This window comes from Chenopodium quinoa, unplaced genomic scaffold (assembly GCF_001683475.1).
Source record: "Chenopodium quinoa cultivar QQ74 unplaced genomic scaffold, ASM168347v1, whole genome shotgun sequence".
NCBI lineage: Eukaryota > Viridiplantae > Streptophyta > Magnoliopsida > Caryophyllales > Amaranthaceae > Chenopodium > Chenopodium quinoa.
The window spans coordinates 950,486-965,516 of NW_018744240.1; the positions used below are offsets into that span (position 1 = coordinate 950,486).

The 15,031-nt window shown below is 36.7% G+C and overlaps 1 protein-coding gene and 1 long non-coding RNA gene across 2 annotated transcripts; one reads left to right on the forward strand and one right to left on the reverse strand.

The window, feature by feature from the left end:
• On the reverse strand, window positions 1-9,235 carry LOC110694707. Its single transcript, XR_002505929.1, has 5 exons — window positions 9,108-9,235; window positions 6,868-6,960; window positions 6,023-6,125; window positions 1,505-1,606; window positions 1-568 (listed from the first exon to the last, which is right to left on the reverse strand). It is a non-coding gene; the product is annotated as an uncharacterized LOC110694707 (long non-coding RNA).
• A 1,516-nt stretch (window positions 9,236-10,751) lies between these two features.
• LOC110694708 (ferredoxin--NADP reductase, chloroplastic-like) lies at window positions 10,752-14,558 on the forward strand. The gene is made up of 9 exons (XM_021871879.1): window positions 10,752-11,044; window positions 11,163-11,409; window positions 12,141-12,274; window positions 12,601-12,679; window positions 13,123-13,214; window positions 13,324-13,401; window positions 13,707-13,769; window positions 13,882-14,116; window positions 14,238-14,558. The coding sequence occupies exons 1-9, from the start codon at window positions 10,934-10,936 to the stop codon at window positions 14,303-14,305; spliced, it is 1,107 nt and encodes a 368-aa protein (XP_021727571.1). The 5' UTR covers window positions 10,752-10,933; the 3' UTR covers window positions 14,306-14,558.
• Window positions 14,559-15,031: the final 473 nt, after the last annotated feature.

A 15,031-nucleotide genomic window follows, 5' to 3' on the forward strand; every position in this document is an offset into this window, starting at 1 on the left:
TGTTTTTATTGTTTGACCTAGTACTGCAAACGTGAAACATGTCTTCCATAACTCCGGTGTGTGCGTTAAAACATTTTTTCTTTTTTGTTTGTTTTGTTTTTATTATTTTAGGAAGTAAAATATATTTTCCAATCATTCTCTTTTTTTTTTTTTTTTTTTTTTCAATCCACTAAAAGCTCCAGGTAATCCAAGACAGCACATTGAATCTGGACAATGAGAAAACAACAACGTAATATAAAAAGATGGGTAATTTTTTTGGTACCAGATGATATATTGTCCCCCGTTCTTCCATAAACAAGTCAGTATGTAGTACTGACTACATAATACTATTTTAAAATGTTCGGGAAGAATTTTTACACTTTCTAGACTATTACAGAGGTGGAGAGAATATGGAAACAACATAGATTAATAGAGTATTTTAGTGAGCTTTGTAAATATTCACCTGTCTATGTGAGTTGGATTATGTGACAATTACCCCCAATGGAGAGGGAGTATGTACCATATCAATGAAACTGGACACTAGCTCGATGAGGAGAAAGTACAGATAATCAACTTTATCAGCTACAACCTATATAAGAGCAAGGCAAACAACAAATGTAAGCACACAAATGCTAGCTACATGTCGGGGAGAAAATTACAAATAAAGCAGCAGTAAATCCTTCACGAGCATATTCATGTAATATGTCGCAGCCTCAGTTCTCACATCTTTGAAGAATTTGGAGATACCGCTGTCTTGTTCATTGTATCACAAAGACGTTAACCTATAAATTTGTTATCTACATGATATGATTCTATGGATATTGCTATGAAAGGACCACCACAATGACAGCAACCAGTCCACTGACATTTAGACTAATTGAGCCATAAGAAGTTAGGATTTTATCATATAAAATCAAAATACAATCATAAATCATGAAGCTGCAGTGAACCAGCTCTGACTGTGACGGATCTAAAGGGCTTTAAAGACCAATCTTTCTCCTCCATATAGCTAAAGAATCCTTCAGATAGTTGCCTAACAAGGGAAAATCTATTTCACCAGATTACCTCTTTCAGAAGCCTATACAGCTTCGATTAATGGCCTTGGGAAGATGTAGTGACTGCTAGCCCATCAGTAACGTTGTCCATATGACTAATCATCCTAGTAACATTATTCTGTTCCAAAGTTTTATCTTAATTACTTAAAGAATAATTGTATTATATTTATAGGTATTTTTATATTGAAAAGAACGAAGATACAGGAATTATATGTTACTCCGTAATAACAGTCCCTAAAATTTGTTGATTCATAGGTCCCAAAAAAAAATCGCAAGTAAAATGCCAAGGAGTCCAGCATATATGTTAAAATCAATATTTTTTATCCATCACTCCATCAGGCAATAGATTTCCCAAGCAATTTAGATTTGAGAATGGGCTTACTTCAAATATACTCCCTCTGTTTTTTTTTTTTTTTTTTTTTCAATTTTTTTAGTTCATCTCATTTGCCTTTTATAATGTGAGTGCATACCTTTATATGATGAAGGGGGCCAATTCACCTAGCAATTGCACTGTGTGAGTGTGTCCAAGGTAGGACTTCTTAGAACTAAGCTCAACCTGCAGGGCAAATTAGCTGCAGAACATTTAGAGTGCAGGAAGAATAATATAAAATTGAAAGATAAAAACAACCCCTCACAATCAAATTACACTATGAAATATCCACAACACTGTGTACCATTCGCTGCACAGAGAATCTGACTGCCTTGAGAATGTTATTAATTAACTCGGAATCAAATTATCGTTTGACATTATCACTTAATGAATGAGTACACAATAACCTTCAATTGACCCACAAATATGATCATGTATCACAGTGATGCATACACAATGAATGCAACAGAGGTAGACTCTGACCACTTAGTCTTCATACAGCCAATATCTCTCTCCCTATCATCTCTTCGGGGCCACGAGCCACCATCATATACTAACAAAATTCCCGACCCTTAGTTCCTCTTATCATTGAAGGTGCTATAGTCTTCAGCTTCACTGTTCCAGATGTAGCCAGATCATACAATATTCCTCAGGATTTTACTTCTAATATAAAGTGCTATGGTCTAGTGGTTAAATCATTGGACTCTTAATCCAATAGCCCGAGTTCAAATCTCAGTGGAGGAACCTTCTTCTGCAAATATTCCAGCCTTCTAAAGCAGTACATCAAACATCAATAAAATTCACTTTGGTAATGAACCACAAGAACATATGTAGTTAAGATCAAGGAAAAAGATTCCTAACGATTATTGTATTATAAATATAGCAATATAATTCCAATATCCAGAATTTTATCAGTGGAACCTTCATAGGTCTAAGCAAATATTCTCAATTTTTAGTTTAGGGAGTCCAGAAGCAAAGGTAGGAGTGTTTCAAAAACAGCCTCTTGTCCACACTTAAAGGTTGGTTAAATCTACTCCTCAATTATTTCCTCGGTCATCCCGGCATCCCCTACCTTTATTATGTATTCTAAATTTTGCATCTTGGGGTCAAAACAATTGTGTTTTGCTCTGCTAATTATATTTCTTGAAGTCAGAACTCCTTTATTCCTATGGAACAAATTTCATCCTCTATTAAAACGGAGAGCTTGCATTATTTTATCAAATTTCCACACCTACCTCACCGTTGGTGAAAAGAGATTGGAAATCATATCACACACTTTGAAAATCAACTTTTCCTTAAGCATCAAATCAAAAACATGCAGCTTCAAATTCCAATACACCCCAGAAAACATCCTAATGTCTAATCTAACCAGTCCAAAGATTTAGAAGAGACGTGAGGGAAAGAACTACCTATAACCATTGAATGCTTGACAATTGCGTTTAAAAGAAGTCTCAAGGATATAATCTGTGAGCTATACAGGGTTTTCCAATAAAAGTTGTGGCTAAGCCGCTAAGGTATCCTTTCCTTTGTGGTTATGAATAGGCATGGAGGGCCTTGGGCAACCCCAAGAAGCTTCCCTTTGGATTTCATCAAGATTTTCCACTAACCTACAAGAGAATTTCACAAGTGAGATTATTGCCATCCATAGTCCCAAATAATTGATTGCTACCCTAGCGATACACGTGCTAGAATAGATGCGGAGATACTTGAATCTCTTTTCCTTCAAGGAACTCATCCTTGTATGTCAGCACAGGACTTGGCCCAGCATGATGGTGCAAGATGCCTCTATTGGCATAGACCTTGCTGCCTTAGCTTTGGACGATGTCTTGACACTAAATAATGCCTATGTCCCAAAAGGGCATTCGTGTACAAAAAAAAAACAATTTGACTACAACCACAACTAACCCAAAACCAAGCCAAAAACGTGCATATCAATTAATCAATCAATCAAAGCCTTAATCCCATAAGTGGGGTCGGCTAACATGAACCAAATTTGATTATTCCATGTAGTCATCGACATAAATCTTCCTCCTCCATCCCTTACGATCCAATGCTTCATCCTCATGCAAATCCATACACTTCATATCTTTCCTAACTCTTTCCAACCAAGTCATTTTTGGTCTCCCTCTCCCTCGTTTAACCCCTCCATGGTCCCACTCTTCCACTCTTCGCACCGGTGCACCTTCGGGTCTCCGTCTTACATGCCCAAACCAACGCAGGCGATTTTCCCTTAGTTTATGTGCAATGTCCGCCGCACCTACTTTCTTGTGAATAACCTCATTTCTGATTCTATCTCTTAGAGTGTTCCCACACATCCACCTTAACATGCGCATTTCCATAACCTCCATCTTTATAATGTGTTCCTTCTTAGAAGCCCAACATTCTGCACCATAGAGCAACACTGGTCCCGTAGAATTTTCCCTTCAACTGTAAGGGAATGCTTCGATCACATAACACTCCCGTGGCCGCTCTCCATTTAAGCCACCCCGACTTAAACCTGTGAGCCACGTCTTAATCAATGTCACCATTCTTCTCGATGATCGACCCAAGATACTTAAAACATTCACTCATGGTCAAATCCTTTCCATCCAAACTCACCACTTCATTGCTTGTCCCCCTCTGACTGCCAAAATGACATACCAAATATTCAGTCTTACTCCGACTTAGCTTAAACCCTCTAGATTCCAACCTTTGCCTCCATTGCTCCATCTTGGCATTAACCCCATCCTTAGTTTCATCCACCAAAACGATATCATCTGCGAACAACAAACACCATGGAACCTCATCTTGAATTGGTCTAGTTACTTCATCTAGAACCGTTGCAAAAAGAAAAGGGCTTAATGCAGACCCTTGATGCAATCCGATTGTAACAGGGAAATCTTTTGTCAACCCTCCACATGTCCTAACATTTGTTGACACAACCCGATACATATCCTTAACTAGGTCCACATACTTTCGTGGGATACCTTTCTTCAACATTGCCCACCAAAGTACCTCTCTTGGCACCTTGTCATATGCCTTTTGTAAATCAATAAAAATCATATGAAGATCCTTCTTCTTTACTCTATAAAACAAAAACGTGCATAATAAAACTATAATAGACCATCATCGGGTCATAATAGACAGGTTAAGTAACTTGTAGAGTAAACAAAACCCAATGCATCTTGTATGTAAACTGCTTTTTGTAAGAATAAAAAAAACAACGGGACAGGTTTTTCAATCATTGTTTAGTTTTGTTTCATTTCTTTATACTATGGCCCTTGTAAATTGCTCCGAAAGTTTAGGACTTTGATTTTAAAAAATAGAGTAAGTTAGGAGCTTTGGTCTTGCTAGGTGTGACATGATAGTGTTATTTACTACTACCTCCGTTTTTATTTAGTTGAAATATTTCTTTTATATGCTTGCCAGCGCACTATTTTAACGACTAATATTTCTAATTCTCGATATTGTAAAATTATAAAAAGTGGATATTAATAAAATATACATTGAGACGATTCAAACAAGATCCCACTTGACTATGTTTTATCGTAGCTATAAATCACAAAAGCTAGTCAAAATGTAGTTTGTGAATAGTGTAAAAGTCAAATGGTGTCAACTAAAAAAAAACGAAGGAAGTATTAAATACCAAAGAGTTTAAAATAGTATATAATGCCTAACATGTCTTGGCAGGAGAGTACATGCCAGAAAAGGAACAGACTGGGGAAACTACAGGTCAAACCTACCATGGGAGCCTATGGCCTTATGGGTTGCAGTTGGACCAGGTTTCATCTATAATCGTCTTGCTGAGAAAAATCCCATTTCCCCTCTTGCACAGGAGTGTAAAGTCTGTAAAACTTATCCAAATGAGCATATATACTATAGCATAGGTGAATAACATAAATTATTATTCTATTATTTCAGGGGAAACCTAGCAAAAGAGGGGCAAAGACATGGTTTATGGTATAGAATACTGAATAAAAAATAGACAAAATTGCCCAAGTGGTAACCATTTTTTGTTCTTTCAAATAAGACTGACGGCAGGGTGAATATTCGATCAGAGTAGTGAATTATCCAGCTAATAGCAAAGCACTGCAGAGCAGCCAATGTCTATCATGTGCAGCAACACATCATAAGCCAAGGGAAAAATCCACCTAGAACTGAGCCTGGAGAGCAGTTCAATTCACAGTCTAATCCAGTTACTGAACACTTATGCAGAGCCGCAACTTCAAACATTATCAGAATAGCACCTCAACCCTATAAACACTCTGATCCAAATATTCATCCTAGAAAAATACAGCTATAGCTAGACACAACTTGATGCATTACATTAGCTCAACATAGTAGCTAGCTCTGCAGTCTAAAGCCCACTTCTTCCATTGCATGTATAACCTCCCCCATTACCACACTTGTCAGTGGTAATACTAGTACAAGGCTAACCAAAAAAAAAAGAGTACTTTGAGGAACAGATATTAAACAGCCTAACAGTATGACCTGATGAGGAATGAAATCTACAGAAACACAGTCATCACCTGAAAATATTGAACTCAACCATATATTTTTTTAATAGTTTGCTAACTCTCTGGAAATTGATTTGGCTACAGACCTCAAAAACAAAGAAGGTGTGGATAGACCAACTCACAAGGATTTCACACCAAGGTCACCAAGAATCAGGAACCAAACTAATATTGTAAACCAGGGGCATAGTTGGTGATGGTTGTCCAGGGCACATTGGCACAATTCATCTGTAAAGTTAAAAATAAAATATAAAAAATAAAATAAAAATCACATTCAACATACCCACCTTATAATATAGAAGTGTCCCTAGAAGTAGGAGTGGAACAAAAGTAAAATACTTTTTAACCTCATGCCCAGACAAAGAATAAGAGATCCCATGGCTCAGATTCCAAAATCATACCAATAGCTCAGAGCCTCAGATCATTTACCAATTTTATGACTAAATTATATTTCTTAGACCAAGTTTGGAAGTCATAATTGTTTAGTGTCACACAAAAGATGAGATGCATTTTTTAGTATTGCAACTAAAAAAAAAAAAAAAAAAAAAAAAAAAAACGATAAACCATAGTTGAAGGCTTGAAACTAATAAAGTTGTGCATGGATTTTTAACACTAAATATTTACAAGATACATTCAATCCATCAGACACTATGTTACTCAGAACCATGTACTTGTGTTGGACATAAGTTGTGTACAAGTGTCAGACTACTAATTTATAAAAATAAAAAAAATCCAGGACTTTGGTCCAAAATGAAGCGCAAAGCTTCTATACTCATGTGGGAGTGCTAAACATCTGGCATGGGTACTTGACGTCATAAAGAGTTCAAGTAAGAAGGATCAATGGGGGACTATTTTCTCAAAATTAAAAGCTAGGAATTAAGAAAGGTAAAAGCTAACTAAACAAAAAGATTGAAAGCCATCTGGAATTCTAGATAAACACCTCACTCATCACATAATATGAGCAACCCACCTTATAAGCAGTTGAGCAAATCAACTCAGAACGAAAACCGTACTCTTTTGATTCTGTATACCATGCTTTTGTGTATATCTTATCCCAAAGATTCTGTTGGAGAAAAAAAAAAGTAAGAAACTCTACACGATCAATGCACATATTAAAAGAAAATCTGATTTTGACGAGTGATGACTATCTCCCATATAATTACAAAGCAATGTACATATAATTTCAAAAATAAGCCCATAATTTGTCAGAAAAATTAACATTTTGATAAAGAGAGATGGCGATGAAAACTTTCTATTAAATACCAATCATTCCTTTTCTCTGCTATCAAGTCTTAATTCTAAACCATCAGGGCCACCTTATTATATCACTCATCGCCTCTATTACACTGTGTCATGTACGGAATCTATCGGTGAAGACATTGGACTGTGAATCGACTGAATCCAATAGCCCAAATTCAGATCTTGGTGGAACTGTCTTCAACTTATCTGCTGGAAACTTTCCAATCCCAAGGAAGGGCACACTTAACAGCTAACGAAAAGAAACAATTGCTTTCTGAATTTACAGTTATTAAAGGTTGATACATCAAATATTAGGCAAGGTTTAGACAATATCCACATTAAAGGCCTAAGTTGCAGATACAAGGGTACAACTTTCCAACATCAGAGATTGTATATTTCCCAGTGAAGATTGAAGAGTTTTCTATATTTGACAACGCAAACTGCATATGGGGTTAGTAATATAAGATGGAAGATGAGTTCACTTTTTAAAGCACACTTGTTCTTTGCATTCTGCCTAGTCATTTTGTTCAGCTCCTTCACACATAGGATTAACAATTGAAATTGTATTGGCAGCTTCAACTCGAGAGGTTTCTTTAACACATATTAAACCCCACACACCCTAATAAAAACTGCAAGTTCAAGCTTCAACTTAATCATCGAAACAACTAACACACAAAAAAGGCAAGACAGGTGACGGTGACGTCTAGAGCCAAAATTTCTGATACGACTCATCTAGGTATAGCCTATAGGCATATTAAATTGCTTGATATCATGATATGCCATTTTTACGTATTGCATGATAAGGAACCCAAATCACATGAAATTCTCTGTTTCTCTCTTAGAGAAGATACCTATTTATACCGGATTCATGATCCTATGACGAACTATGCCTAGATGAAACAAAAAGAAAGTTGATTGCAGTTCAGTGCACCTAGATGCCCACCATAGCTATATTTGCAAATTGTAGATGGTCAAAATATGTGAATTCAACCTAACTCTTCCTTTGTGTGCAAAACTTCTTCGCCTGATCACAAGTATCTTAGTAGTGTAGGGATAACAAAATGAAAAGCTTAAAAAAGGGAAGGAGGTATAGTGTAAAATGATTTAAGAGTCAGCAATACTGAAAGTATACCCGGAAGCACAATCAACCAAGCATAAAACAACAACAACATTATTTATACCGATCAATGTACGATTTAATCATGCAATCCTGTATTAAAACCCATTTAGACTACATTAAATGCATGACATAATCACAAGTCAATCAGTTATGTTAATGCTTTATTATACTTAATATTTCCATTTAAACTCCTTATATATGGGTTGTGTACATCATTATCTGAAAAAGAATTATTAAGGACCCTTCTCGGAAAAAATACTACTCCCTTTCCTTCCCATTACAACAATGGCCTTGCTATCTCCCTTTCTCCCTTCTCGGAGTACAAAAATCATTCTCCCTTTCTCGGAGTACAACAATGGACCCTTCTCGGAGTACAAAATTCAAGCTAAGTACAGCACACAGAACGCTAGATACAACAATGGCCTTGTTATCTCCCTTTCTCCCCTTAAATTCATTCCCATTACCGCAATTAATAACCGACCATCAAAATTACCTTCAGGTACCCAAATTTTCTTCTAAAATAACCAGAAAGAACCGATTACATTTTACATATAATCAAACTATCAAAGACATCCACGATTAACTACTACAATTTACTCTCTACTCCATACTACTACACATAATTGAACCAAAACCCTAAATAAAATACTCCGTAACCTTTGAGCATCATTGGTGCAACAATATTCAAACCTAAGATAACATAGTTGAACATAAAATTAAATTTCAGCGAATTCGTCGATTTGTAATTATACATTAATTAATACTAATTTACTGTAAAAAGAAATCATAACTCAAGCAATTAACGAGAAGTATGGCATAATTTAAACTTCAATTATAGATGAGAAGGTTACCTGGCCAAGAATTTGCGGGAATTTTCCAGCATTTCGCCGTCATAGTTGGCGCCACTGAACCGGCGTCGCTTTGACGCCAATTTAGAGATGAGGAGTTTTAAAGAGAGTGGATCAGAGAATAATGGACTGAATAATAAAATGAGGGGATTGGGCTTTTATAGCTTTGACTCACTCAAATCCCAAATACCGTGTTTGGATTTGTGAGATGGTGCATATTCGAAGGCTTAGAGGCCCAATCCTCGGCTCTTTACTCGCTTCGTCTCTTTCTATCTGTCTTACTCTGTATTTGAATTTCAGGAGATCTTGGAAAATTTGAAATCAATTCTCATCATTTGTCCTTGTGGCTCTCTAAACACCAAAATGTTCTGAATTTGAATTTTGTTAATCCAATTTATCTATCTGGGTTGGGTAGAGAGACTAAAACGTTAAGGAAAGGGCAAATGACTTAACACCATAATGCTACATGTGTGGACTTGATAGAAGAGACTCAAGTTAAGATGTTTGATGATAGATGTAAACGAGAAAATGTGTGTATTTGATCATAGTTAGTTGTCGATATATCATACAATGTACTTCCGATTACACCATACAATTTTGGGTCGAGTCTAAACATATAACACCATATCATGGATTCACAGGACGAGCGCAAATCACTCGCACGGCACTTGAATCCCTAGACTTGATCCATGCCAACCTTCCTCATATGCGCAACAAGCATTATAAAAGATAACAATACATAACAATATTAACCTGGACAAAGACACATGCTTATATAGACTCATGGGTAAGGTTGCCCCATATGAGACTTGTTATGCCGGAGCAGGGAAATTGTCACCACGTGACAAACTCCCCCACCTAAGCCACGATCGCCCTTGTCGTGGCGTTGTAAAGTTAGCTCCACATCACTTCCCATCATAACACTAACGCACTAGCCTACCTATGGAGTCACATGTTTACACAACGCATCCTCTTTCTTAGCATCATAGCAAGACTCCCTCTCAACACCATTGCTTGTTGCTGCCTGCTTGCCTCCCCATGTTTCTACACTTCGTCTCTTCCTAATCACTTTAACATGTCCACTTGAATTAGGTTCCTCCATATAGTTGACAGTCTAACACAAACATACCCCTCAATCCTGTTGAGAGGCACTTCCCCACCTAGCTCGCTCGCCTACTCCCAAAGGTTAGTGCACCACCTATGCTACACTAAGTACTCAACTAGAGCACTCTTGATGTCGCCCCACACAACACATTGCTGATATCTTTTATAACCATGTCAGCTCAAAGTAGCTCGTGGTGGCTTGCCTAATGCAACATACAGACTATGGAGGTTACCTCATATGAAATTTGTTGTGTCAAGCATTCGGTCAAATGTCACCACAAAGAAAACTAGCCTTAACTCACATTGACAAACGATCATGTAAATTTTTTTTTTTTGTTTTTTAACTTTTACAATAAAAAATCTTGAATATCCCCGTCAAATAATAATCTTGAACATCCAATTGTATAGACAAAATAAAATCAAAAAACAAAAAGATCAGAGCAACAATGATCAATTAGCCACAGAAAAAACATTTACACCCAAAAAGGGTCCCATGAATGAAAACACTACACTATAAAACACATGAAAATAAAAAAAAGGCATAGCAAGATTTTTCCGTAAACTTATCTTCATAACTACCACTCCCATTTGCTCATTCAATTTCCTCCACCCAATACATAATCCACTCCTCCATCACCCACTTCACTACTAATAAAACTACTCAAATTTTCTCATTTTCCTTTCATTTCTTCTTCTTCTTCCTCCAATTCCCATTTTACTCCGCCATGGCTGCCGCCGTCACCGCCGCCGTATCTTTCCCTTCCACCACCAAATCATCCTCTCTCTCCTCCAGAACTTCCTCCATCATTTCCCCTGACAAAATCAGCTACAAAAAGGTAAATTTTCACTTTTTACTATCTGGGTATTTCAAATTTCTCATTTTTTTTTTACTGGGTTGTGTGAATTTTTGCAATTTTATAATGTTTGTTTTGATGATTTATATGGGTGTTGCAGGTTCCTCTGTATTACAGAAATGTATCTGCAACAGGGAAAGTGGGACCCATTAGGGCCCAGATCACATCTGACGTGGAGGCACCACCTCCTGCTAAGGTTGAGAAGCATTCAAAGAAAATGGAGGAAGGTATTGTAGTGAACAAGTACAAGCCTAAGAACCCTTACATTGGAAGATGTCTTCTTAACACTAAAATTACTGGGGATGATGCACCTGGAGAGACCTGGCATATGGTTTTTTCCCATGAGGGTAATTTTCTATATTACTTTTACCGTCAACATTTTGATCATATGATAGACGTTTTCGAGTACGATATATTAATATTTATTGGATTTTGTGTAACCAATACTTGGTCTGACCGTCTGAATGTCTGATACAAGAATTTGCGATATATTAGCTTGTTGTATGTTAAGAACATGTTTATGATGGTAATTTTCTAATACTTTTTTACCACTAACATTTTGATCACATGATAGGCACTTGTACATTATTTTAATAGTATTGATACTTGGTCTGACCGTCTAATGCAAGAATTTGCGGTATATTCATAATTATATAATGGTATATACTATATAAGTATATAGTATATAGAGTAAGGTACGAGTAGTGTTTTTGAATGATTTATATGTAGTATTGTAATGAAGTAAGTGAACCTTAATGATGCGCATATTTGTGTTATATGCTCAATATATTCATAATCATATGCTCAGTATACAATAAGGTAGTGTTTTTGAACTATTTGTAATGTAGTGAACCTTAATGATGAACATTTTTTCAAGCATGCAAGTGGATATCACATGAACTTGTTGTATGTTAAAAAATGGTATGTGAAATTCTATTGTTAAACATTAGGATGAGTTTGTAAGATTTGCCACTCAATCATGTGGTCTTACAGAATCTTTATGTGATCTTGATCTTCTTATTGGTATATTGGTATTTTTTCAACTCAAATTTTTGAATTTGGTTGCATGTATTTGTAGGAGAGATCCCTTATAGAGAAGGGCAATCTGTTGGGGTCATTCCAGATGGTGAAGACAAGAATGGAAAGCCCCATAAGTTGAGGTTGTACTCGATTGCCAGCAGTGCTCTTGGTGACTTTGGTGATGCTAAAACTGTAAGGATCTAACCCTATTAGATTATATTGTTTTGTGCTGTCTGTATTTTCAAATTTTCTAAGGAGTTGCGTGGTTGCATTATCTGAATGTTTTTTTATTTGAAAGTACAATTATATGAATAGTAAGGGTGAGAATGTGTTAGAGCTAAAAGAGTAAAGGATGCTTTGGTTTCTGTCAGGAATTCAGGATCAATAGAAGCATATCATACCATAATAATAATTTCAACTTCCTAATAGTCTATTATCACTATTTGTTTGTCAGTCTTGTTTGACATTATATATCTATCTTTCCCGCGGGGTAAATTTTTGTTTCTCTGTGCTTTTAGGTTTCGTTGTGTGTAAAACGACTTATCTACACCAATGATGCTGGAGAAACTGTCAAGGGAGTCTGCTCGAACTTCTTGTGTAAGGATGCCAAATCCTCATACTTTCCGAATTTGTTTTATCACTTATGTAGTACAATCTAGTGGTATAGTCATTGCTCGAAGGAATCCTACATTTCTTATAAGTTGAGGTCCTGGACTGAAAGTTTCAAGCAATGAGTAAATCATGCATACAGTGTGTGTGTGTGGTGTATATGTGGGCCATGTGGCGGCGTGGCGCCTTTCCATGAGCTATAGGATGAGTTTTACAAATGAAATCAATGGGAATGAGTGACTTTAAAAGGGATGTATCCCATACATGGTGACTTTGATGGGAGTGGGATGACTGAGGCTGAGGTGGTCTTACTGAATTACTCTGCATGCCTATTTTATATGATTTACAAGTGTTAGCTTCTGCTGATATTTCTGAGACCATATACCATTGACCTTGTAACTCACAGTTCAAAATTCTTATACTCTATGCAGGTGACTTGAAGCCTGGTGCTGAAGTGAAGTTAACAGGGCCGGTTGGAAAGGAGATGTTGATGCCCAAAGACCCTAATGCCACAATTATCATGGTATGTCCTATTCCTGAGCTTGTCACGTTGTCTTCCATGTGTATGTGCTACTGTCTATCATTGTTTTCCCCTTACTCAAGCCTAATGAACATTGACTCCATTGTTGTAGCTTGGAACTGGAACTGGAATTGCTCCTTTCCGTTCATTCTTGTGGAAGATGTTCTTCGAAAAGCACGATGATTACAAGGTAAGTTGAATATGCTTGTGTTACTGTCTTCTAGAAACTGTTGCTAGACATGGGAAACATGCAGGGCTGACAATCAGATGATTTCTTCTTGCTTATCTTGGAATTTTTTTAAAATTATTCTTTCCAACTTTCTTCCATGGACGTATTTCTAGTGGAGATCCTACACTCAAAATAGTAAAATTTACAAGTTGTGTGTATTCGATAAATCTATTGCAATTTCAAAATCAGATTGGTTTTTCTTAGTACTCTCACTGTTATATGCTCGATGTGCTAGTTGATGACTTCCTTAAATTTTCTGATTATAGTTTAACGGCTTGGCTTGGCTCTTCTTGGGTGTACCCACTAGCAGTTCTCTGCTCTACAAAGAGGTGAGTTAAATCTACATCATCTAGCTTAAAATTTTGGCAGTAAAAAGTGTTTTTCAAATGATTACTCTTCTAGACCAACATTTCTAACCAATTCACTGCTAAATGCTCACAGGAATTTGAGAAGATGAAGGAGAAGGCTCCAGACAACTTCAGACTAGATTTTGCTGTCAGCAGAGAGCAGACAAATGAGAACGGAGAGAAGATGTACATTCAAACCCGTATGGCACAATATGCCAACGAACTGTGGGAAATGTTGAAGAAAGATAACACTTACGTCTACATGTGTGGGCTTAAGGGAATGGAAAAGGGAATCGATGACATTATGGGTTCATTGGCTGCTGCCGAAGGTAAGCTGGCAGCAAATGGATTTCAGTGTTGAATCTAAATATAGAATCTGATGTTTTTCCAAACTAAACTTAAACATGGTGAGCTGATGGCTTATTTAATCTTTTCTTTCTTCTTTTCCAGGCATCGATTGGCTTGAATACAAGAGGACACTGAAGAAGGCAGAACAATGGAATGTGGAAGTCTACTGATAACTCTTGTACAAACATCTCTTATTCCTTTTTGTGAAGCAGCTATATTTATTACCTATTTTTCACTGCACCTTGTAGATAGGTCAGTTTTTTTTCCTTATATTGTATTGACGATAAGCCATTGCATTTTAGCGCCATAGCATAAAACTCTTGTCAGAAGACTAGCATTCAGCTAATATAATGAAAATCATTGTCGAGACTTGTACACGGAGGAAATCATGAGAATGAACTTATGCTATAATTTATAATCTGATTATATCTTCTGTGGCATGGCATATATGAGGTTATATGAGGCAATTTGTCGGGTTCTACTGTGTTCTCAAGCCCTTGTAAAATAGTTAGCTTGCAGGTTGATGAGCATTGTTATGCCGTTGGTTGCAATTCAAATCTATGTTGCAGATTACTGATACTAGGGACCAGCAGGCAAGCTTGGAGTACAGTTTTGATAAGGCAGAATTGGAATTCTTTTTCCTCCCTTAACCTCTCCAAATCAATCATATAGAAAGCCTTTTTATGGGTGACAACAATGTGCTTAGCCTCTTAACTTCAAGGAGCATTTCGTATCTTCATAGGCTATTGTTGAAGCCTGAACACTCATGGTTTTAGGAATTATTGCAGAACACAAACATGGGTGGATCGTCATTCGTGTTTAGTATGCGTTGCACTATGTGCAAGGTATGTTGTTGAAATTAGAATCTTAAGAACAAGTTCAGATTGCGAGCTGAT

Bases quoted from the DNA above. Each gene is read 5' to 3' on its own strand.
- LOC110694708 (XM_021871879.1), top strand. From the start codon at position 10,934: ATGGCTGCCGCCGTCACCGCCGCCGTATCTTTCCCTTCCACCACCAAA. The intron at 11,045-11,162 runs GTAAATTTTCAC...TGGGTGTTGCAG, and splicing joins ACAAAATCAGCTACAAAAAG to GTTCCTCTGTATTACAGAAA. The intron at 13,215-13,323 runs GTATGTCCTATT...CCATTGTTGTAG, and splicing joins CTAATGCCACAATTATCATG to CTTGGAACTGGAACTGGAAT.